Source organism: Astyanax mexicanus, chromosome 23 (genome assembly GCF_023375975.1).
Source record: "Astyanax mexicanus isolate ESR-SI-001 chromosome 23, AstMex3_surface, whole genome shotgun sequence".
Classification (NCBI taxonomy): Eukaryota; Metazoa; Chordata; class Actinopteri; order Characiformes; family Acestrorhamphidae; genus Astyanax; species Astyanax mexicanus.
The window spans coordinates 6,026,668-6,050,000 of NC_064430.1; the positions used below are offsets into that span (position 1 = coordinate 6,026,668).

Sequence of the window (23,333 nt, forward strand, 5' to 3'; positions counted from 1 at the left end):
TCAGAGAAACTGATTCAGAAACTGAAGAGATGTCTAATTTTTTCAAGAGCTGTATTAAGTGTCTCAGTACAGCGTGTACTACAATCAGCAGCCTCTAGAGGTCAGCATAGGACAACTAGGAATCAGGAAACAGGAAACAGTAAAAAAAAATGTAAAACCTCAGTTATATCAATACAGTTTATTACAAATATATATTTACAAGGTATAAATAGCATAGGAAGTACAAAGGCATTTGTGCAAAAATCAATCACAATATACAAAAACATCATTTGGTGCAGAAATACGTAACGGAAACGGTAGGTATCAGACTGTAGACGTTGTCCTCATGCTTTACTCTTTACTGTTGGTTGAGTTTTTTTCTTGGCTTGTTGGCTGCTTTATTATTGTGCTCTTTGGCTGCACTGGTTGCATTAACTGCTGTGCATTTGAGGTCATTTATGGTCATTAGGATTAATTAGAAGAGACTGGCTGTGTCAGGCACCATTACTCTGGCTCAGAATGCCCTGAGATCATTAGCACCTACATAACATACAGATGTACATAATGGTCAGTATAACGATTATCAGTTCAATATTCTGAACATTTGAGGCTAAATCTGTAAATGGAAGTAAAACATTGGTAAAAAAAATATATATATATATATATATATATATATTTTTTTAGTGTAGTAAAAATTCTTAAACTTTGTATTGTTGCATCTTGCAACAAAAGTAGATTGGATTGTACCCTTATACACTGCAAAAAAAAAAAAAGAACATTTTATTTCCTTCTCTGATTAGACTTTTTGTCTTACTAAGCATTGTGTAAGTGATATATTATTTTGTTTAATTTAGGAGTTTATATTTATATCAGTCTTACTTAAAATGTCCACCTTATTTTAAATAATTTGAACTCAAAATAAGCACAAAAGGTCAGCAATCAATTTATTCTGATTATTGTGTCCAAATTCATGGTGATTTTTTTGCTTGATTTAAGTCTTACTTTACTTATTTTAAGACTTTGTTTTGGCTTTTTTAAGAAATTGGCAGATTTGTTTGCATAATGTAAGCATACAGCTCTGGAGACCTCTTAAAAATTATGAGTTTCTTTAATTTACCAAATTAAAAACCTCTAAAATATAATCAAAGGAAGATGGATGATCACAAGCCATCAAACCAAGCTGAACTTGAGGAGTGGCATAAAGTTATCCAAAAGCAGTGTGTGAGACTGGTGGAGGAGAACATGATGCCAAGATGAATGAAAAACTGTGATTAAAAACCAGGGTTATTCCACCAAATATGAGCAATATTTCTGAACTCTTAAAACTTTATGAATATGAACTTGTTTTTCTTTTTTGTTATTTTAGACTTTTCTCATTTTCTGCAAATAAATGCTCTAAATGACAATATTTTTATTTGGAATTTGGGAGAAATGTTGTCTGTAGTTTCTAGAATAAAACAACAATGTTCATTTTACTCAAATATAAACCTATAAATAGCAAAATCAGAGAAACGTCTTCACTTCTAAGTTTTTCCAGAGCTGTATATGTCTTAATTTACATATATTTTGTCTAGTTTTTGCCAATTGATTTTTGCAGTGTAGAGGGGAAGAAAATCAGGTATAGATTAATTTTTGCATTTTTGATTAAAATTAAACAAAACAAAACAAAAAAAAACTGGAACCCAAATTTCTTTGTCTGAATTAAGCTGTCTCAAATGGTCAAAACATTGGACTGATAAATGTTACACAAACACACACACACACACGCACTCACGCACGCACGCACACACACACACACACACACACACACATATCTGGCACTGCATAGTCCTTAAATATCAAGTGAGTTGTGATTTAAATACACTGAGTATCCAGCTCATTATTAGGAACACCTTCCTTGTATTTGCTCTTTGGCCACTAAGAGTCAGTAAAAACTAGCAGACAGGGTTGCCAGAGATTTACTGTAAATTTATGATAAAAGACTGGCAGTCTGATCCCCAGTTCTGATACATCAGCTAATAGATGCCTGTAATGACCAGAATCACACTAGGAGTGATGTTGGGAGAGAACGCCACCTACTGTACCTACTCAGAGAGAGCATGGCTGATTGTGCTCTCTCAGACTCCGGCTGCTGATGTCGAAGCAGCCTGACACAGTATTTGTAACCTAGATAAGTCCACAAAAGGTTTTGTTTTGCTGGTTTTTATACATTTTTCCACATTTTTTGTTAATTTTAAATTCACTAAATCAGTTTTTTCTACCTAAGAGAGATCTCCAACTTTACATCCGGGATGGGTACATCCGGGTTTCATGTGGTTTCTTGGTGTCTAAATTATCAATCATCAATCTGGAGACAATCTAGATATGCCAAAAATCGGATAAAAAACTTTTGAATTAAAGACTTTTAATTAAAACAAAAAATCTAAATTGTTAATTGGTCAGATGTTGAAAGCCTTTTTTTTTTTGCTGGTTTTCATACATTTTTCCACATTTTCTGATTATTTTAATTTTACTGAATCTGTTTTTCTACCTAAGAGAGATCTCCAACTTCACATTAAGGATGGCTAGTAAGGACAAAAAATGGATTTTATGTGGTTTCTTGTTGTCTAGACTATCAGTTATCAATCTGGATACAATCTAGATGCCAAAAATCTGATTTAAATTTTTTGGAATGAAAACTAAAAATCAAAACTGTATATTGTCCAGATATTTCGTTTTTTTTTAGCTGGTTTTAATAATTTTTTCAACTTTTTTGTTTATTTTAAATTTAATAAATTAGTTTGTCTACCTCGAAGGTCTCCAACTTTAGAGCGATGGTTTCTAAAGCCAAAAATCAAAACTGTCTAGAGACCAATTTTTTTTCCCGTTGGTTTTCATACATTTTTCCACTTTTTCGCTCATTTATCTTCACTAAAAATCTTTTTTAACTTTACATCTGGGATGGCTACTAAAGCAACAAATTGGATTTCATGTGGTTTCTTGGTGTCTAGACTTTCAATCATCAATGTGGAGACATCTAAATGTGCCAAAAATCAGATTAAGGCTGGTGGTGCATCTCTGGCCAATAGCGACTTCTACAGTCATAAACCAGCCAATAATGGACTGCAAAAGCATGACCAACCAATACAAGAGCTGTAGAAGAAAGATGGAAGGTGTACCTAATAAAATGAGCAGTAAGTGTATAATACTACCTGATTAAATTTCAGTAACTTCTCCACACATCCTTTTTGACCAATCCTTTTCAAGTGTACAGAACCTCCAGACCTAAATCTACAGAAGATTCCTCCTGCCAGAACCCTCTGCAGAACCTTCAGACAGTCTTATGGAGCTGTATCTAGTCCCTGCATCACTTCCTCGCCGTACGGGGGTCTCTGCTGGAAGCTGGGTGGCGGAGAAGTGGACGACTGAAGAGGAAGATGATGCCCAGGCTGATGAAGATGCAGAGCAGAGCGGCTCCCAGAGTATTGCTGAAGGTAACGGGCGGAGCGTGATCCTGCAGCCACGCCCGTCTCAGAGACATGTCCATCTCTATGGCCTGCATCTGGAAGTGCGTGCCAATGACCCCGCATACGTGGAACAGCTGGTGGCTGTGGCCTGCAAGAGGCAGGGATGAGAAGTTAGTGATGTACAGGAAGAAATTTCAGAATAAAAGTCATATCAGAGCTGTTTTTGGAGAGCCTACCAACTTTTTAATCTCTGACATTATATTAAAGAATGACTGGAAACTACTAAAGAGAGCGAGCCCACGAGTGATTTCAAAAAGTATGGGAGCGAATGAAGCTAAACAGCTAAAATCCCAGTCATGCAACTTGCCATCAACTGCCAGAGCCCTGAGAGAGCACAATTGGCTTGGCTCTCTCTGGGTGTGTAGATGGTGCTCTTTTTTTTCTTTATTACTACTAGGGTGATGTTGATCAGCACAAGGCGTCTGTGAGCTGGGAACAGTGAGTTTTTAGGTCCGACATTATGATTTAAAAAGAGAAAACACAGTAATTTGACAATATATGGCTTCACCCAATCATACTCACTGAAAAAAAGGCCAAGAGAGCTTAAATTCTGCTGGGATATGTAAGCTTTTGAGGTATTATTCCATTGTTTTTGCTTTCATTTTAAAATGTCTAGTTGTGGTATCTAGTATGAATGAATGCCATGTGAGCTGGGTTTGTGAAAAAAAAGCTCTGGTGATCCGGTATAACAGTGCTTTAGTCTGGTGAAGGAGTGGGCGAGGTGAAACAATAGGATTTCGGGTCTTGCTCATAAATATTCGTACATACAAACTTATCGCCTCTGATTGGCTAACAGTACTGCGACGCAGCGAGACGAACAACATTTAGAAATATTGCAAAATAAAGAATTTTTTATACTAATAACAGGCTTTTCAACATCATATGTTACTTTACAACATGTGTAATGCCCTGCTAAGTGCAGTTCAGCCACTGACCTATTTTTAGAGTTTCTGTAAAATGCCAAATCCACCGGAGATCCAATTTAAACCCAGATACTTACCCACAGAGGTGGGTAGTCCAGGTCCAGAAAGTAAAAATCCACCTTGAGGTTTTAATGGCTGAGCACCAGCAGAGCCACCCAGGTAGTTGGAACAAAACCTCGGGGTGGATTTTTCCTTTTAACTAGTATAAACGGTTAACTGTGATTAACTTATTTTTCAGAACATTTTCTTTTACTAGCTACTGCAGACAATGGAGGTTGAGGAACAGTTACATGTGCAGCATGCATATACAACTCAGAGAGACCTATTGTATTTCACAAAGTACAAGAAAAGGTAGATTTTAGTGCAAGGAAAGCTTTTAATAGCTGTTTAGATGTTAAAATAATATATAATAAATTATGTTTTATAATCTAAAAAACTCATTTTATTTTAGAGATATGAGGTTTTTCTATAACAGTAGTCCCGCATTATCTCAGAGTGTGACAATGCAGACAAACCAAGTCTCCCTGAAGCTGCGGGAGTCTCATTTCGGTAGCGGCTCCCTGATGCCCGCGAGTCACATATAATCTCCCGGAATTCAGAATGAGTGCCCCAAACGCGCACACAGGCGACAGACTTTTTTTTCTCTAATCGCGTGTGGGAAGGAGAGAGAGAAAACAGAGAGGGTTCTGATTGGCCTGTTCTCTGCAAAGAGTCTGCGAGACAGCCAATCAGTTTTTAGTGTGGGCGGGCAGTGTTTTTCCATCCTCCCGGACGGGATTTGTTCAGTGAGTGAGAGAAAGCAGATCATGGCGGAGGCAATATTAATAATTATTGTAATATGATATTAAATGTTTTTGATTTTGTGCAATTTCTTGTGATATTGTTACTGTCAATTTTTTAGGCAGGAAAGCAGAGGCCCTGAAATCAACTTTTGCAACTTGGGATGTCTGGACAATGTCAAACCCCAGTGTCCCAGCAGCCTCTGAGAGACAGTGGTTTTAGAATATTTTTAGTACAAACCGTACTGTAGTAAACCCACACACTGCGCCCTGATGCGGAACAGCCTGCTGACTGTTGTGCAAACAGAGGCTGATAAGCCCCGCCTCACCGATGTAGTCGAAGCGTCCAGGTGCGAGCCTCTCGGGGAGGTGTGTGGCGAACAGGAATCCCGTCAGGAATGCCAGCAGTGTGTGGTAAACGTGGACAGAGTTCACCTCGTTCACCGTGCAGCCTTCACCCGCACAGAGAAATATCTACAACAACAACAGTTTAGCATTTTATATTATTGTCATGTTTTCTTTTTTAGTTTTCAGAAGAATGTCATATTAAGGTGGTTATTTAAAGATAACTAAAAATTGTATTCTATATTCTATACACACTAAGAAATAAAAGTACAGATTTGTACTTAAAAAAGACAAAGATTTTCACTGAGGCTGTATTTATATTGAGGTACAACAGAGTACTAGTTTTAGTTATAAGTTTTTAGAATATAAAGATTATAAACATTATCATCAACTGAATATGTGTCAAGAACTTGATAATGCAAAATGGTCTGGCTTTCCAATGAAAAATGTATAAATAAAATATATATTGTTTATTAGTACAGTGATACAGAATACTGAATGTACCTTTTGGCTGGTTCAGTGGTACAAATCAGTACTTTTTTTGTCAGAAAAGACTTTGTACTACGTTTTTTTAGTGTGTACTAAATGCTTTCTAGAGAAATTACACCTTTAAAACATTTTTCATTAGTTCCACTTTTATTTCATCTATTAACAATATGACAATAAACATCCTAAATAATTATAAAAAACAAGCAATTGAATTAATTCATTCAAACATTCCTATTCAATTTGTGTTGGAAGGTGAGGGGTCAAATTAGGTGGAGCCTATGTTGTCTCGCCCTATCAGAACTGTGATATTTCTGCAGGATGCTGGTGATTGGTGGTCAAGCTGTTCATTCATTTACAGGCAGTGCTAGAGCTGTTTTAATTGACAGTAAAATCGACCAATTTAAGATGTTTCCTTTTAAGTGGGCGGGCTTTACGATAATTTCCGCCCCTGTGAGATCACACACACGAAGCTACTAAAAACAAAGAGTTGCCAGGTTTGCGGTTTTCCCGACAAATTGGGCTTGTTTGATGAAAAGGATTGAAGCAAAAATTCAGAGGTGGCGGGGTGCATTTTTTTTTTTATTTTTTTTTGCTAATTTTAAAACTTACCGCAGCTGCCAATTACAACAATAACAGCAATAAGAACCAGGAGAACATAACAATATAAAGGAAAGCATGAAAAGGAAGAAGAGAAAGAAGGAAATCACAATCTAACCAGAAATCATAAGAAGATAAAAAAGGTTGAAGAGGAAAAAAGAGAGTCAGTTTTTTTTACTAATTGTGTTATTATTAAATGTTCTTAACTGGAATATAAAACTGTTATAAAAGAACTAATAAAACACTAATGTTACAAGTTGTACACCTAAAGTAGTTTTTTTTACATTTGCTTCAATCCTGTGACAGACATATATTCTGGGATAGTTTAAGCTTTTAAAGGGACGGTTTACACTGAGTTTGGGCTGGATAATTTTTGTTGGACCTGGCAACCCTGCTAAAAACAGATATCAACAGAAATCAAGGCCGCGCCGTTTTCAAGATGAGCTTTTAAAGAAAAGGGTCTTTATTTGGTGCGCAAATTAAGAGTTTTGTGCGGCATTTCAACTCTTGGGCTCTTGGGTCTTGAGCTAAAGATGGATTGTGTGATTTGGGAAGTTTTGGAAGTTTATTCAAGACCACCAAGGCTTTGGTTGGTCCTCCGCTTGGCCGTGGGGCTCATTGAAAAATTCGCGCGCGGTACACGGAGCGTACAACAACAGCGTGATTGACCGCATACTACCGTAGATTTTCAATCGCTTTATTGACCGCACAGAGCTTGCGTAGCGGCCGCTTCTGGATCCTTAACATTTTGGAGATTACAGCGACCGCTTTCCCCGTACTGCGGTACTTTCCGGATTGAAGGAGAGCTACGGTGCGTACTGTGACCAGCCAGCTTTTTATGTGCTTTTACTTGACTTTGTAAAAAAAAAAACAGCAGACATTCAGTAAAAGTATTTTTGGTTCCCATGTTTTTTTTGTACCAGAAAGGATTAAAAAGATTATAAACATTTTCTTTAACTGAATATGTGTTAAGAATTTGACTGGCTTTCAAAACTCTGGCTTTTAAATTAAACATGCATACTTAAAATATACAGCTCTGGAAAAAAATCTATGATTTTGCTATTTATAGCTGTATGTTTGAGTAAAATTAACATTGTTTTTTTATTTTATGAACTACGAACATTTTTTTTATCCCAAATTCCAAATACAAATATTGTCATTTAGAGCATTTATTTATTTGCAAAAAAATGAGCAATGGCTGAAATAACAAAAAAGTTGCAGTGTTCATATTCATAAAGGTTTAAGAGTTTTTTTGGGGGGGCTGGTTAAATGGTACAAATCTGTTCTTCTTGTTCTTAGAAAAGACTTACATCTGACCCTGTAATGACCAATATTTTATATTTGAGACAATATATTTGTACAATTTAGAAAAGTGTACCTTTAAGAAAGTAAAGAAAGTTCTTATATTGTATTTTTGTGCAACAGTTGCAGATTGCAGTTGAAGGATCAGATGTGTGGTCAGATGTGACCCTGCTATCAACCACTTCAACCATAAGGACAGAAAAGAATGGTCTTCTTTTTCAGTAATGGTAAGCTATTATACATTTAATTTAACATTTTGAAGGCCGCCGTGCCTGCTGATTTGATTGTGCCTTCACTACTGATGTTGTTTGTGTGCTGTTAAAAGGGCATTTAAAGGAGAAATCTGGCGTGAAATGGACTTTTGTTGTGGTGAAACATGAACTTTTGTCAAATAGCCCACCTTCGTTCTCCCCTAGCAATCTGAAATGCAGAGCTTTTAGCTGATGCTCCCAACTGGCTTATAATGTTAGTGATATCGGCATAGAAATGGCTATTTTTGCACCGTTAACAAACTCAAAGTAGCTTCATACTTTATATAAAAAAAATAAAATAAAATGACAGCTCAGGTGACAAGGCAAAGTAAAAAGAGCTCATTTTTGCTACGTTTATGTGATTTAAAGTTTATTTTTCTATTATTCAGGAATGCTTTGTGACATAAAATTCAATATAAAATATAAAATTAAAATGTTAAACACAGGCTTTCAATACAGATCAGAACAATTAAATATTATAGTTAATTTAACTTTATTTAACTGGACTTTATATTACAGTATAAGATTCTTCTTTTCTGTACATTACAAAAACAGCATTTTTGTATTTTTCCTGTTAAATAAACTGGAACAGAAATCAGGTTGGAAAGGGTTAAAATACTTTTGTAATTAGGGTACAAATAAATACGTAGGATTGGGGAACAGATGAATTCTGTGAAAATGCATAAATATCATGGAGAGTTTTCTAGTGAATTAATTTTGCAGTCTATAACCCTGTACTACCTATTCGTTCGTCCTCATCAGTCGACTTATTGTAACCTAATTTCAAGAGAGCTGCTTGAAGGTACTGTGCGTATAAAGTGTTTTTTATTTTTTATATATATATAAATTTCCTGTGCACTTTTAAGGCTCTCAGTGCTTCATTTTGTGGCAGATTCAGGGTTTTAAAAGATCTCAGAATAGCTAAAAAAATATATTGATTTACAGTCAATAGAAGGTATAAAATTTCTGCTTATTCTTTTCTCGTAGCATACTTTTATCAGAGTTCGTACGGTCATGAAAATCCTGGAAAAGTCATGGAATCTGAAAAAAAAAAAAAAAACAATTTCCAGCCCTGGATAAGTTTTGTCTACAAATCTGTGTGTTTCAGTTTATCGATGAAAAAAATTCTATTTGGATCTTACAAAAATACGTCAGCACAGAGTTAATTCAGTTATTTAGCCCAGATTAATTTGAGACCTATTATAATCAATTTCAATTATATTTTTAGTTGATTTTTGGTTTTATTTCCATGTCTGCACTGTTTTAAAAATATTGTGGTCATAAAAAATTTGCCTTGAAGGCATGGAAAAGTCATGAAAAAATCATGGAAATGTATTGGTTATATAGAATATTCTAGATTATTCTTTGCGTGTGTGTAGTGTGTGTGTAGTGTGTGTGTGTGTGTGTGTGTAGTGTGAAACTCACTCTGTAGAAGAGAGGAATGTTGTCGAACAGGTACGGGTAGGTGAAGGCTGAAATGCGCAGCACCTTGCCGAGCTTGGGTCTCTGGCTCTCTGGGAATCTGTGAGGGATGATCGAGATTTATTATCTAGATTGAGTCATCACAGAGACATTCCCAACAAATAACTTGCATGAGTAAGAGTATAAAGGGTGTGGTGAAACCAGCGCCCACACTAAATCTGCACACTAACCGGCAAAAAAATGCAGTTGGGAATTTTTTACTGTTAAATTAGATCAAATATACAGTAAAACTGCATGTAAATGTTTTTTCAATGTAGGTTAACATGTTAATTATTCATGCATTATACTGATATTTGTTGATCTTATATATCTTTATAGTTACAGTTAACAATACGATGTTCTATAAGCTCATGCAGGTGTAATATGCGAGTATCCCCATGCTTCTGTCCAATAGAAGGAATTTAATTTTAAAGAAGCTAATTCTGTAATGGTGTGACTAGCATGTTAACATTTATTCTGTTGAGGTAAACGTCTTTACCTATTTCTCTTTATTTTCTAGATTATATAAAATTATGCCAGCCAATATACAGTATATATTTATATCAAAAACCTTGTATCTATGTTTTACCATGTTTGATATATCTAGGCCTGCCACAATAATTGCAATATCGATTTATCGTACAATAAATGATCATGACCTCAATAATTTTTGATAGTCGTGATATCGTCTATTGTGTTTATTTGTATGTTTGTCCACATATATAAAAGTGAACAGGTGAGGAAATAAGTAGATAAAAAAATGTGTATAATTGCTTTTTTAAGCTATTCTGTTATCATTATGTCAATGACATTTAATAGTCTTAAAATAATATCTTGGACAATATATCGTACACAAAATTGTTTTTATCGTGACGGGCCTAGATAAAACATGTATTCAAAGGTGGTAAAAGTTAAAAGTTTACTTTAATTTTAGAGTGTGTCTACAGTAAGTTAGTGTGTTCTATTAAGAAGCAGTAAATACACCCCTACATTAAATATATATAAAAATAAAACGCATATTATCAGCAAATCCTAATTTTTGGTTTTGTCTTATATAGCATAACATATAAAATAATTAAAGTGGTCTGTGCAGAGTCAGCTTTCCATAACACTTAAACTGTTTAACTTTATTAAGTTTTGTGATGCAGTTTTGATTCGTATTTATTTTTAGTTTTGGGAATGTTACTCTTATATTGTCTATAACATTAGTATTTGTCTGTTTGCTATTCTCAGAAATAAATACAGTATGCCATTTGGTCAGCAGTGCCCTATACTGTTTGTGCGCTATGCCCCACTAATCTGAATTAAGGCAGAAAAGAATGGAAAAGTGAATTGCAATAATTTGAAGCTTTTGGAGCCACACCAAAGTGCACCAAAGTGTTTTAAGTAAAGTAAAAGCAGATTTTACCTTTCTGTGATGTCATGGTTATAATGGAGAAATGGTAAGCCAAGCCTTAGCACAGAAAAGGAGGGAAGAGAAGGAGAGAAGCATTAAGATACTAACTGTTAGCATAGATGTTTCACATAGAGCTACTGCATCCCCGAGAGATTCTACACAATTCAGTTTATACTCCCATAAAAGTTGTAAGGTAATATCTCAATTATTTTTTTCAGAAGTGACTATTAAAAATGGACAATACATGTGAATCCTGGATAGGGCTGGGTATTGTTTAAATTTTTTTGTTCTACCAAAAGATCCTTTTTTTTATATATATATCTTTTTCTACCTTACTACGCACACACTCTGTGCATTCATGTGCATTTCATGCAGAGTAACAAAAACAGGCACCAAATTTTTTAAACCGTTCAGTACCGAGATGTTTCGGTTGGTGCCTTTTTTATGTTGAATTTTGATACCCAGCCCTACTCCTGGACAAGTGGCAATTTTTGCAGGGGGATGGCAGGAGTAAACACGAGGTAACTGCATGGCCTACATCCACATGGTTGGGCACGTGCTTGTAAACATGAGCATGTGTGGAAAGCTGTGCACCTCAGTCCAGCACAGTTTTTTGCAGCACAGATATTTCCAGTTACAGCTGAATTCACGCTTTTAATCCCAGAAAAACACACGCTCTTATTTACCTTTTAAAAAGCCATTTAAATGCCTGATTAAAGGACTGATTACTGTTGTTTTGCTGTTTGCCTCGGGTTTTGAGAGCTCAGTGCTGAGCTCTTGATTGGTCCGGACACGAGACCGTGTGCGGATGGAGGCAGGGCTGATGACTAGGTGTTAGAATAGGCACTTAAAAAGGTCCTGTAGGTATATTGTGTAAGTGTCCCAATACGTTTGGTTATATAAGTCCTATTTTAAGAAGCTAAAGCTGTAATGCAGGGGTGTCCAAACTTTTTTTGTTGGGGGCCAGAAGGAGAAATATATTTGAAGTCACAGGCCACAGACTCTGTAATAAAACAAATAATGAAATATACCTCTTTAAATACCAACGTTATCTTTGACATTATTGTGTAAACTAAGATTTTTTCAATTGATGTTTAATTTCATGATGTCTCTTAATATAAAACACCTTAATTACGGCAACTTTTAGACTCTTTGGCCCGTTTTTCTGAGCTAGAAATGCGCACCATCTCCGCTTTTAGACTCTTTGCCCCGTTTTTCTGAGCTAGAAATGCGCACTCTCTCCGCTTTTAGACTCTTTGGCCCGTTTCTCTGCGCTAGAAACGCACACCATCTCCGCTTTTAGACTCTTTGCCCCGTTTTTCTGCTCTAGAAATGCGCACTCTCTCCGCTTTTAGACTCTTTGCCCCGTTTTTCTGCTCTAGAAATGCGCACTCTCTCCGCTTTTAGACTCTTTGCCCCGTTTTTCTGCTCTAGAAATGCGCACTCTCTCCGCTTTTAGACTCTTTGGCCCGTTTCTGACACTTAGCGGGTCGTAGTTTGGACACCCCTGCTGTAATGGTAAAAATTGAACAGTGTATTAGCATGCTAATACAGCTATTGCAGTAAAGTTAGATATGTAGCTCAATACTAGTTTAAGCAGCTGTGATTAGTTAATATTAATTGGTTTGCTTTAGAATTGGTCCAGAATTACCGTAATTAGTAAATGGTAAATCTATTGGGGCAGTGTGTAGACTGATTCTGCAGTGTGTGGCTGTGGTGTTACCTGGAGTAGCAGGCCATGGCGGTGCAGATGATGGTGTTAAAGACAGCTATAGAAATGTAGTACTTGTGAAACGTGCTGTTCACCCAGCCGTCCGGCATCACATACGCTGAGTAGGTGATGGCTGAACCTGAACATATCAACAGAGACAAGTACCAGTTCAGTTCATCTACACTATGAAGGAACACATAAGGAATCATGCAGTAACTTAAGTGTTAAACAAACCAACATACTCTGTAAAGAAACATTTAGGTGCTCTGTTTTCTGGGGTGCTGATAACTTGTGGTTTCTAAGGCTGGAAACTCTAATTAACTTATCCTGTGCAACAGAGGAAACTCTTGCTCTTTTCTTTTCTGGGACGCTCCTGATGAGTGCCAGTTCCATCATAATGTTTTTGATAGTCTTGGCATCCTCACTTGATCCTCACCTCAACTTATTTGAGTAGTTCTTGCCATAATATGGATCTGACAAAATTAGTTCGCTTAAAGAAGTAATTGTAGAACGTAAAATAAAAAATTAAAAAAATTAAAAATCTCCTTCTGCTATTACCGAACACAATTCTGGCTGTGTTTGCGTAAAAATAATCCCATTTCTTGCAGTGTGACAAAAAGCAAATCAATTATTTTGAGTATATTTGTTTATAAATGCTCTCAACTCATTTTTTGACATACTGCAGTAACTGCTCAAAGAAATGAATAGGGTAAAAATGCGGTGAGGAATATTGGTTTTTAAATTGTGTGAAACTGAAACCAGTAAATCCATAACTCCTGCTATTTGCTTACTTAGAAGTATTTTTTTCTCAGTAGCATAGTCACTGTGAAGTGACTTTTTTTTTTGTTGCTGTAAATCCCTTCCTAATTCAGCGAAACAATGACGAAGGAAGGTGCCTGCCTGATGACCCCTGAGAAGAGCTTGCACTGAAGTTTGTGTTAGAGTTTGGATGAAGGGGATTGGTGTGGTCCTGCTCTTGTAATAATTTGTCTCATGAGTTTTTGTAGACGTCTGAGTACTTGGCAGTTGAGGCACGGACCATGAACATAGTTCGCTATGCTTCTGGATTCTTGTCGAGCCAGTATCAGATGGTAGTGGTTGCTGTGTTCTGCTCACGCAACTTATAATGTGATTTATTGTGTGTGATTGTGCTTAGGTAAGTGTGTTGTTGCCATAGTTAAAGGAAGTGAGCTTAGATTAAGGAGGGATTCTATGTGTTCATAGGTTATTTTTTGGTAGGTCTGTTACTTGGCAGTTGAGGCAATGGACCATGAACATAGTGTTAGGCTGTGCTTCTGGATTCTTGTCGAGCCAGTATCAGATTGTGGTGGTTTTGCTATTGTTGTTAGTTGAGTGAGTAGTAGATCCTGGCTGAGCCCTATGCATAACCCCAGCTGTTAGGTGCAGGATTTGTCAATTTCCTGTATTATATTACCTTCTTTATGTAATTTCTCGGCTGCATTGTAAATGAGGGCCACCCTCAATGTACTCCGAGTTTAAATAAAGGTTGCTTGGAAAGTGCTTAAATTTTACCTTGCACAAAGTGTATGAACCTGCTCTTCACAACTTTTACAACTTATGCTCTCAAACACATTATTAAGGGGCAAGAAGATCAAAGAATTCACTATGTAATTGATGAGTCTGACTCAGAAAATGCCAAAATGTATTCTATGTAATCTAATGCAGAGTGTACACACTTTTAGCGATACTGTAAAGAAAGGCTGACTGTCAAGATAAACAAGATCAAGTGCCTTGAACTTGAACTGAATTAAAATGCACTGATTTTATCTCTGAACTCTAAAAAAATGCATGGTATGTGCACCTAGGTGTGTGAGAGTGTGTGTGAGAGTGGGTGTAGCCCTACCCAGGCTGTAAAAGCTGAGGGCTCCGTAGTCAAAGAAGAAGCAGATGTGGCGAGCACGAGTGGACATGGTGCTGAAGGTGTGGGCACAGCTGGATGCCAGCGGGTAAACGCAGCAGGACAACAGATAGACCAGCAGCGGCCATGTGTACGCATCATTCCACACGTCCTGCATACACACCACCGTCAGCAGCTTCCATAGAAAATACCTTAAAGAGAAAGAGAGAGAGACAGTATAATTCTATATATTCATATGCATAAAAAAATATAAGGCAGTGGACTGTGAGTAAATGCATGCATGATCCAATTACTGTAGGAATAAATATATAATATATAATATATAATAATGATTGTGGCTAGGGGTGTGCTATATCGTATTGTACGCAATAATATCGCCAATATTTTTAAATATCAAGAATGATATCACATCAGGGTACTACTTTTTTGTTTTAAGCAAAATAAAAAATCACAATGTTCTCCTATATTTCACATTATATATCTACTAGAGACAGATTATATCTGTCCAGTATCGTTTATTTTACTTTAATGCTGGATATATGGAGATATTTGGAGTGCATTATTATTAGTGTCATGAAATTCAGGATCATTGACTTCTGTTACAAATCTGGAAAAAAAAAAAAAAAAAAATATATATATATATATATATATATATATATATATATATATATATATATATATATATATATATATATATATATATATATATATATATATATTTATTTTTTATTTTTTTTTATCTTAGTTTTAGGGGTGTGCCATATCATATATCATATGCAATAGGGGTGGGCAATATTATATCGTATACAATATATCGTGACACAGAAATATCATGATATTAAAAATCCAATAATAATAATAATAATAGAGATGTTCTGTCTTAAAAGTAGTCTATTATTTACTGTGAAGCTTTAGGTGTATTTATTGTATAATTGTTTTAGTTTGCAGTTTATATGCATGCACTAAATATTCTGCAATATTATTTGCTGCATTATATTATTTTATGCTATATTATTTATTTTGCCACATTATGATTATACTGTTATATTATTATACTATATTCCTGAAATGAATGAATTATTCCAGTTTTCCTATATCGCCAAGTATATTGTTATCACAAAAATACCCTGAAATATCGTGATATTATTTTAGAGCCATATCGCCCACCCCTAATATGCAATAATAACGTTTTATAATTTTCATTTTGTTGCTGTAGCGTATTCTTGAAATATTTTTTTCAATTCAGTGTGTTGTCATATCACCAGGAGTATCGTTATCGTGAAAATACTATGAAATATTGTGATATTATTTTTGGGTCATATCGCTCACCTCTGTTTTTGACACAATTTAAACCTGGCAGTTGTTCTTTACACCATGCCGTTTAAACATTTTAAGAGTTTTTTTTTCTTCTTCTGGAGTGTTATCTTTTTGAAATACAAGATTTTTTTTTGTAAGAGCAATGATTTTTTTTTCTTGCGAAGGCGACAAAAAATATATACTTATTTGTACTTAAAACATATTGAAATGTCTAATTATGCTGTAAATATACTAACAGATTTATGTACTTACTTAAAATATATTAAAAGTATGTTAATATTATGCTTTCTCAAATGTTTGAAAGTAAACTTTGATCATACTTTTTTTTTAATGAACTACTATAAAATACACTTTTAGTTTATTGTAATTCAAAATACTTCAAAAATGCTTATTTCCAAATATACTTTTGTACTTTTTCAGCTAAGTGTGTTAAAAGACAGCCTTTACTGTAGTTCACCTAAAGTGCAATGTATTATGTAATTTATTTAGAAAGTAAATTAAATTACTACATTTAAAAAAATTAAAGTAAATTTATAACATGCGAAAAAGTGTAGTACAGTATATTAAAATATATATTTTTATACCCAATGAAGTATACTAGAAGTGTGCTACTTACAAAAGACAGGAACAAGAAGCATGTATATTTGTACTCCTAATGTAAATGTATCACATATATTTAACATCAATTCTAAGACATTCCTATTATACCCGGTGTATAATAAATAGTGATACAGTTGTAATACTCATTAAATGTATAATAATTTTACTGTGAGCATATTTAAAATATGGGGTTACACACATGAAGTAGTGTGTTTAAATGTTCATTAGGTATATTTGAAATAGTTCCATTTTAGTACAGTTAGCACAATTTAAGTACAATACAATTAAAATATAATATAAGTACAAAAAAAGATTTTTCCATTTTAGCACTCTAAATACTTTAAATATACTGATTTAATAATGTGGCTACAAGAACACTTTAATGCACTATAGCATAATAATGCTTGGTATACTTTAATCCACTTTTTTTCACTAGGGCAGCAAAGACAAATGAGGGGTAAAAAGACAATTGAGCTGATCTAGATCCCCCAGCAATAAAGGCATGGATACAGTGTTAATAATAACAGGCTGTGGTCCGGCTGACGGCACACGTTCTATAAGACACTATAAGACCTTTTCACAAGCCTGGACTTGTTAAAAGCTGATGTCAAGCTCGTTTCAGGACCTGTATCTAAAACACAACCACATGTGCACCTGTGTAATGGGCATGCCTGCTCACCCTACACTGCTATTATCTGCACTATAGGTGATCTGATCTGAAGCCTGGCTTAAAATGATGCAACACATTCAGCACAATAGCATTGTGTGAGGGTAGCGCTGTGGGAGGGTGGCGTTGTTGGGCAAGGGCACGCTCCGTCACCCAGTAACCAGCATTTCACAACCAGCGCTGGGCACGGTGCGTCACTGAGTAATAGGTTTTAAACTGCTCTCGGCAGATTGCGAGCCTCCCCGCACGAACCTTTCAGCACTTCTGAAGGTTAAACAAACATTTCTTTGGAGTTTGTTGGAAAACCAGGCCCTGTTTTTATCCTCATGCTTAACCTGTTAATGACAATACAATGATTCATAAGTTTTTTTAGGGCTGTTGGAGCACAAATCTGAGAATCAGTTTCTCTGATTTTACTATTTATAAGTATACGTTTGAATAAAATTCTATAAACTACAGACATTTCTCTCAAATTCCAAATACAAAATTGTCATTTAGAGCATTTATTTGCAGAAAATGAGAAATGGCTGAAATAACAAAAAAAATAAAGTTTTAAGAGTTCAGAAATCATTATTTGGTGCAATAAACCTGTTTTTTTAATCACAGTTTTCATGCATCTTGGCATCATGTTCTCCTCCACCAGTCTTACACACTGCTTTTGGATAACTTTATGCTGCTTTACTCCTGGTGCAAAGATTCAAGCAGCTCAGTTTGGTGGTTTGATGGCTTGTGATCATCCGTCTTCCTCTTGATTATATTCCAGAGGTTTTAAATTTGTTAAAATCAAAGAAACTCATTTTTAAGTAGTCCCTTTTTTTTCCAGAGCTGTAGCAAAATATCTATGAAAAAACTGAGGGCAGTATTATTTGTCCTACTTATTTGTACTTTTTCTTAGAACACAGGCAATATATGCTATTGCATGATTCTTTTGCACACACATTTTGTCCTTAGCATTGCATCACATGAGCGATAAAACATCACATTGGAAAGCCAACAGACTTGGTGTGTGTTCCTCCTGGTGAAAGACCAGTCATATCATCATGTAGTAGTACTACTATTAAACCCACTAACTAAAAGATTCCTGATTACAAGACCATGTTTTGTGTAGTGTGAAGGTTACTCTAAAGAGTTGTGATCATAATGCATAATGTGGGATAACACAAAGAACCCTGTGAAGCACCTTTTTTTGAAGTGTATTTATTTAAATGGTATTGTTTGAGATATGAAAGAGTACATATATGAGGCTAATAATATTATTTACTATTCCCATACAGAATGGACTCAATACTGATGCTGTAGAAATGCATTGCAGTGATGAACACAATGCCAATTGTTTTGTTTTGTTTTGTTTTAGATTTAGAGTAAAAAACACTGAATACAGAATGCTGAAGCCTCCAAGGATTGGCAGATCCCATATTCTCTAAATGATTCTATAAAAGCTTTAAAGTAAGCCATCTACACTCAGTAAAACCTTCTGTTAAACATTTTACAGGTTCAAATATTGGAAGCGACTGTGTGTGTGTGTGTGTGTGTGTGTGTGTGTTTGGAAACAGAGGGGTTGGTGGTATTTAACCTGCAGGTAAAACTGTAGGGCAGAAGTTAATGTGTGTGTGGTATGAGAAGAGCACAGCAAAGTTAATTTGTTATTTTGCTGTAATATTTTCCAGCTGTTTGTAAAATCAGTCAGTCAACAGTCAAAGCTGCATCTAAATTCACCTTCTATTGCTTTCAGACTTGGGCATTTTACAGTCTGGGGGCCACAGTTGGCCCTTTGGCTTTCTATACCCAGCCCTTTACACATTCACCTCAGAAAATTTTTACTGAACTAGTTTTAGCCCAAAACGGACTAAAGTTCTCTCTCTGAACAAGAAAAAAGCACTTAAAAACAGTAAATGAGATAAGCACACCAGATAGCCAAAGTACGTTTAATTTGCTGAATTTATTAATGGCCTTTACTTCAAACACATGAACATTTTTGTTTTATCTGAATGGTGAGTAAATAAAGATATTTATTTATTTATTTATTTATTTATTGTGGTGAATCTGTTTGTCTGGCCCTCCAAAGCAGTCCCAGCGTATTATGTGGGAATCATGCTTTTTACTTGGGGAAATGAATTGCCCACCCCTGTCCTAAAGTATTTAATTCATTTGATTCAACCCCTTTAGGATAATGGCCTATAATCAAAAGTGTAACTGTGACTTGCTGTGCTAATTTATTATGCCTAATCAAAATTACATGTGATTTTTAGCTATTTAAAAAAACTTTAAAAAAACTAATCTTTCACTAAAATAATCTCCACTATTCAGATTCAGATTTGATCTATAACATAAAGTTTTTTTTTATTCTTAATGTTCCTTATAATCCGGACCACCATATGTCGGAAAATAGACCAGAAATTAGACGTTCATTAATAGTGTGCCTAATAATACTGTGCACAAAAAATACTAATTAATAATTAGTTGAAACATTTTAATATTTAACAATGGTTATTACTGTTGTAAGTACTGTATTCATAACCCTTATAAAGTGCTACCATGAAAACTGTATATAGCACAGATAGTATAGAGTGATGAGTTGAATGGGTGGTTATTGAGTGAGGCCTGTAGAACACAGCCTGGCAGTAGCTGGTATCACTGTGGTGTGTTTACTGGTGCTGGAAGACCCGGAGGAGCGCTGTGCTGGGAGCTCATTAGCAGTAATAGCAGAGAGGCTGATGGTCTACAGGAGGCTAAATCTCTACAGAGTGATGCAGTCGGTGTAAAGCTCAGGAGAGGAAATGAGCTGCAGAGCTGCTGATGCTCAGTTCAGACTCCAACACTCAGCAGCAGAAAACACACTCCTTAAAATCTGTTCCTATTGAGCCGAGTCTAATCTTAACTGCTATAAAGCAGGTCTGCAAAATCACTAATTTAGTAGTCGACTAATTTGTCAAGTGTTTTCTCGAATAGTTGATAAGTTGCAATTATTTTTATCATGCCCTAAATTTGTGTTTCCTATAATTGAGGCTCCAGAATCAGTGCATGTTTTTTTTTCTGTGATGTCTGGTATAAAACTGCTATAAAGCAGGGCTGCAACTAATCGATATTCTAGTAGTCGACTAATCTAACGATTGTTTTCTCGAATAGTCATTCAGTCGCAATTATTTTTGAAAATCGTTCCATTTGTTCTTCCTATTGTTGAGGCTAAAGAATCAATGCATGTTTTTTGTGATGTCTAGTATAAACTAAACTGCTATAGTGCAAGGCTGCAAATAATCACTATGTTAGTAGTCGACTAATCTGACGATTGTTTTTCCAATTAGTCGTGATTATTTTTTATCATACCCCAAATGTGTATTTTCTATTGTTGAAGCTAAAGAGTTAATGCATGTTTTTTTTTCTCTCCCCTCTCTCTCTCTCTCACGTCTGGTATAAACCAAACTGCTATAAAGCAGGTCTGCCACTAATCACTATTTTAGAAGTCGACTAATCTGATTATTGTTTTTCCAATTAATCGATTAGTCATGAATATTTTTTATCATGCCCTAAATTTGTTCTTCCTATTGTTGAGGCTCCAGAGTTGATGCATGTTTTTTCTGTGATGTCTAGTATAAACCGAACTGCTATAAAGCAGGGCTGCAACTATCAATATTTTAGTAGTCAACTAATCTGACAACTGTTTTTTTGAATAGTCAAATAGTCAATTAGTCGTGATTATTTTGTCATTTCCTACATTTGTTCTTCCTATTGTTAAAGCTATAGAGTCAATGCATGTGATGTCTAGTATAAACCAAACTGCTATAGTGCAAGGCTGCAAATAACCACTGTTTTAGTAGTTAACTAATCTGACGATTGTTTTCTTGATTAGTCGATTAGTCACGATTATTTTTATGATTCCCTCCATTTGTTCTTCCTATTGTTGAGGCTAAAGAGTCAATTTATTTATTTATTTATTTATTTTTTTACGTCTGGGATAAACCAAACAGCTATAAAGCAGGGATGCAACTAGTCAATTTTTTAGTAATCAACTAATCTGATGATTGTTTTCTTGAAAAGTCGATTAGTCACGATTATTTTTGTCATTCCCTCCATTTGTTCTTCTTATTGTTAAGGCTAAAGAATCAATGCATGTTTTTATGTGATGTCTAGTATAAATCAAACTGCTATAGTGCAAGGCTGCAAATAACCACTATGTTAGTGATCGACTAAGTTTTTCTGATTAGTTGATTAGTCATGATTATTTTTATCGTGCCATGAATTTGTGTTTTCTATTGGTGAGGCTCCAGAGTCAATGCATGTTTTTTCTGTGGCATCTGGCATAAGCTAAACTGCTATAAAGCAGTGCTGCAACTAATTTGATATTTTAGTAGTCAACTCATTTTCCGATTCTTTTCTCTAATAGTCGATTAGTCATAATTATTTTTTATTATGCCCTACATGTGTGTTTTCTATTGGTGAGGCTCCAGAGTCAGTGCATATTTGTATTTTTCTGTGGCATATTGGTATAAACTAAACTGCTGTAAAGCAGGTTTGCAAATAACCATTATTTTAGTAATCGACTATTCTGACAACTGTTTTTTTTTTTTTTTTTTTTTTTTTGATTGGTTCTTTAGGCTTTTTTTTTGTAATTCCCTCATTTTTTCTTCCTATTGGTGAAGCTCCAGAGTCAGTACATGTATTACTAAATAACTATTTAACTAAGTGGTTTCCATTAAAAGGTTCTTTAGAGAAGCAAGGTGACCTTAATGGCAACTGAGTATGTAAGCATGTAGTTAATAATAAGCCCTAATAACTTAATAAGTGAGGAGTAATATGCCAAACAACCATTGCTACTCATTGAATTAAATTATTAAAGCTCTATTGATCCCTTCACCATGAAATTTCCATACAATGCAAAGAACAAATATCATTAAAATCATGTTACAATGATATGCATGACCTTACCTCATGACTTAGTTATAACCTTATTATAAACTATTATAATTCAATTAAAAATAGTTTGGTCTTACCAGGTTGGTAGGAAGTGTGTCCAGACGTTAAGAGTCTCATTGGTCAGCTGGAAAAGACTGAGGACGCAGTCGGTGGCTGAGCTACAAGGGTGACGATACCCAGAGATAATACTGTCCTCCTGAAAGGCCTAAAACAAACACATTTAATTATTTTAAAATATAATGTACTGTAGATTGATACTAAAAACCTTCCAAACTGTGAAAAAAAACATAAAACTATTAAGTAACAAAAAAAAGTATATTTTAAATTATTCAAAGTAGCACCTCAGTCAGTATTATGAGGTAGAGACACCTGGAATTCAGGCTTTCAGTTAACAGCTGTGCTGAACTCAAGAGTTAATTACTTGAATTTCTTGTCTCTTAATAAAGTGTTTGAGAGCATCAGTTGTAAAGTAGTAAGGAGGTAGAGTTACAGGTACACAGTGAATAATAGCTGTATTTGAGGAATGTTCTAAGGAACTTCTAAGGGTCCAAAAGCTAGAAACTGTGGAGGAACCCTTGAAGGAAATGTTTCTTAAAGCACCTTAAACTTGCTCTTGAAGATTCTACACAGTTTTAAACCCCTAAATCCCTGAATATTATTTAAGTAACTTAAATATTTAAGTTTAGAACAGTATTTCTCAGTATCTTCGGTTTGAAGAAAACCACAAACAGTTGTGCCAGGTCTTATTTATTTAATTAATCAGAACTTTGGAATTATCCTCAAGCGCAGTCGTCGCAAAAACCACCAAAATGTTATAATGATGAAACTGGCACTCATCAGGACCACCCCAGGAAAGGAAGAGCATGAGTTTCCTCTGTTGCACAGGATAAGTTCATCAGAGTTACCAGAGACAGAAAATACAAGTTAACAAAGTTCTCCCCCAGATAAGAGCACCTAAATGCTTCTTCACAGAGTATTTTTGGTTTGTTTAACACTTTTAAGTTACTGCATGATTCCTTATGTAAGAAAATGAATTTAAAAAAATGAATAAGAAGTTTGTTGTAGCTATCGTTGCTAGACTAGACTAGACTAGACTTACTTTAACCCTCCTGTTATGTTAATTTTTTTTGTTATGCAGGTTTTTAATTATCCAAAAGATGTCTAAAACCAAAAAAAAATTCTAACAATCAGTGTGAATATTTCAGTACTAACTCCATTTC

At 35.1% G+C, this 23,333-nt stretch overlaps 1 protein-coding gene across 2 annotated transcripts in view; it reads right to left on the reverse strand.

The window, feature by feature from the left end:
- Nucleotides 1–163: 163 nt before the first annotated feature.
- paqr5b (progestin and adipoQ receptor family member Vb) overlaps nucleotides 164–23,333 on the reverse strand; it is a 25,731-nt gene continuing 2,561 nt past the window's right edge. The window contains exons 2-8 of one of the 2 annotated variants that reach the window (XM_022667133.2): nucleotides 22,191–22,318; nucleotides 14,604–14,809; nucleotides 12,752–12,878; nucleotides 11,041–11,085; nucleotides 9,597–9,693; nucleotides 5,517–5,661; nucleotides 164–3,573 (exon numbers count right to left, since the gene is read on the reverse strand). In XM_022667133.2, the coding sequence (XP_022522854.2) occupies nucleotides 3,326–3,573; nucleotides 5,517–5,661; nucleotides 9,597–9,693; nucleotides 11,041–11,085; nucleotides 12,752–12,878; nucleotides 14,604–14,809; nucleotides 22,191–22,318 (996 nt within the window). In that variant the 3' untranslated portion in view covers nucleotides 164–3,325. The remainder of the gene's footprint in view (nucleotides 3,574–5,516; nucleotides 5,662–9,596; nucleotides 9,694–11,040; nucleotides 11,086–12,751; nucleotides 12,879–14,603; nucleotides 14,810–22,190; nucleotides 22,319–23,333) is intronic. The other variant, XM_022667134.2, reaches the window with a different exon arrangement.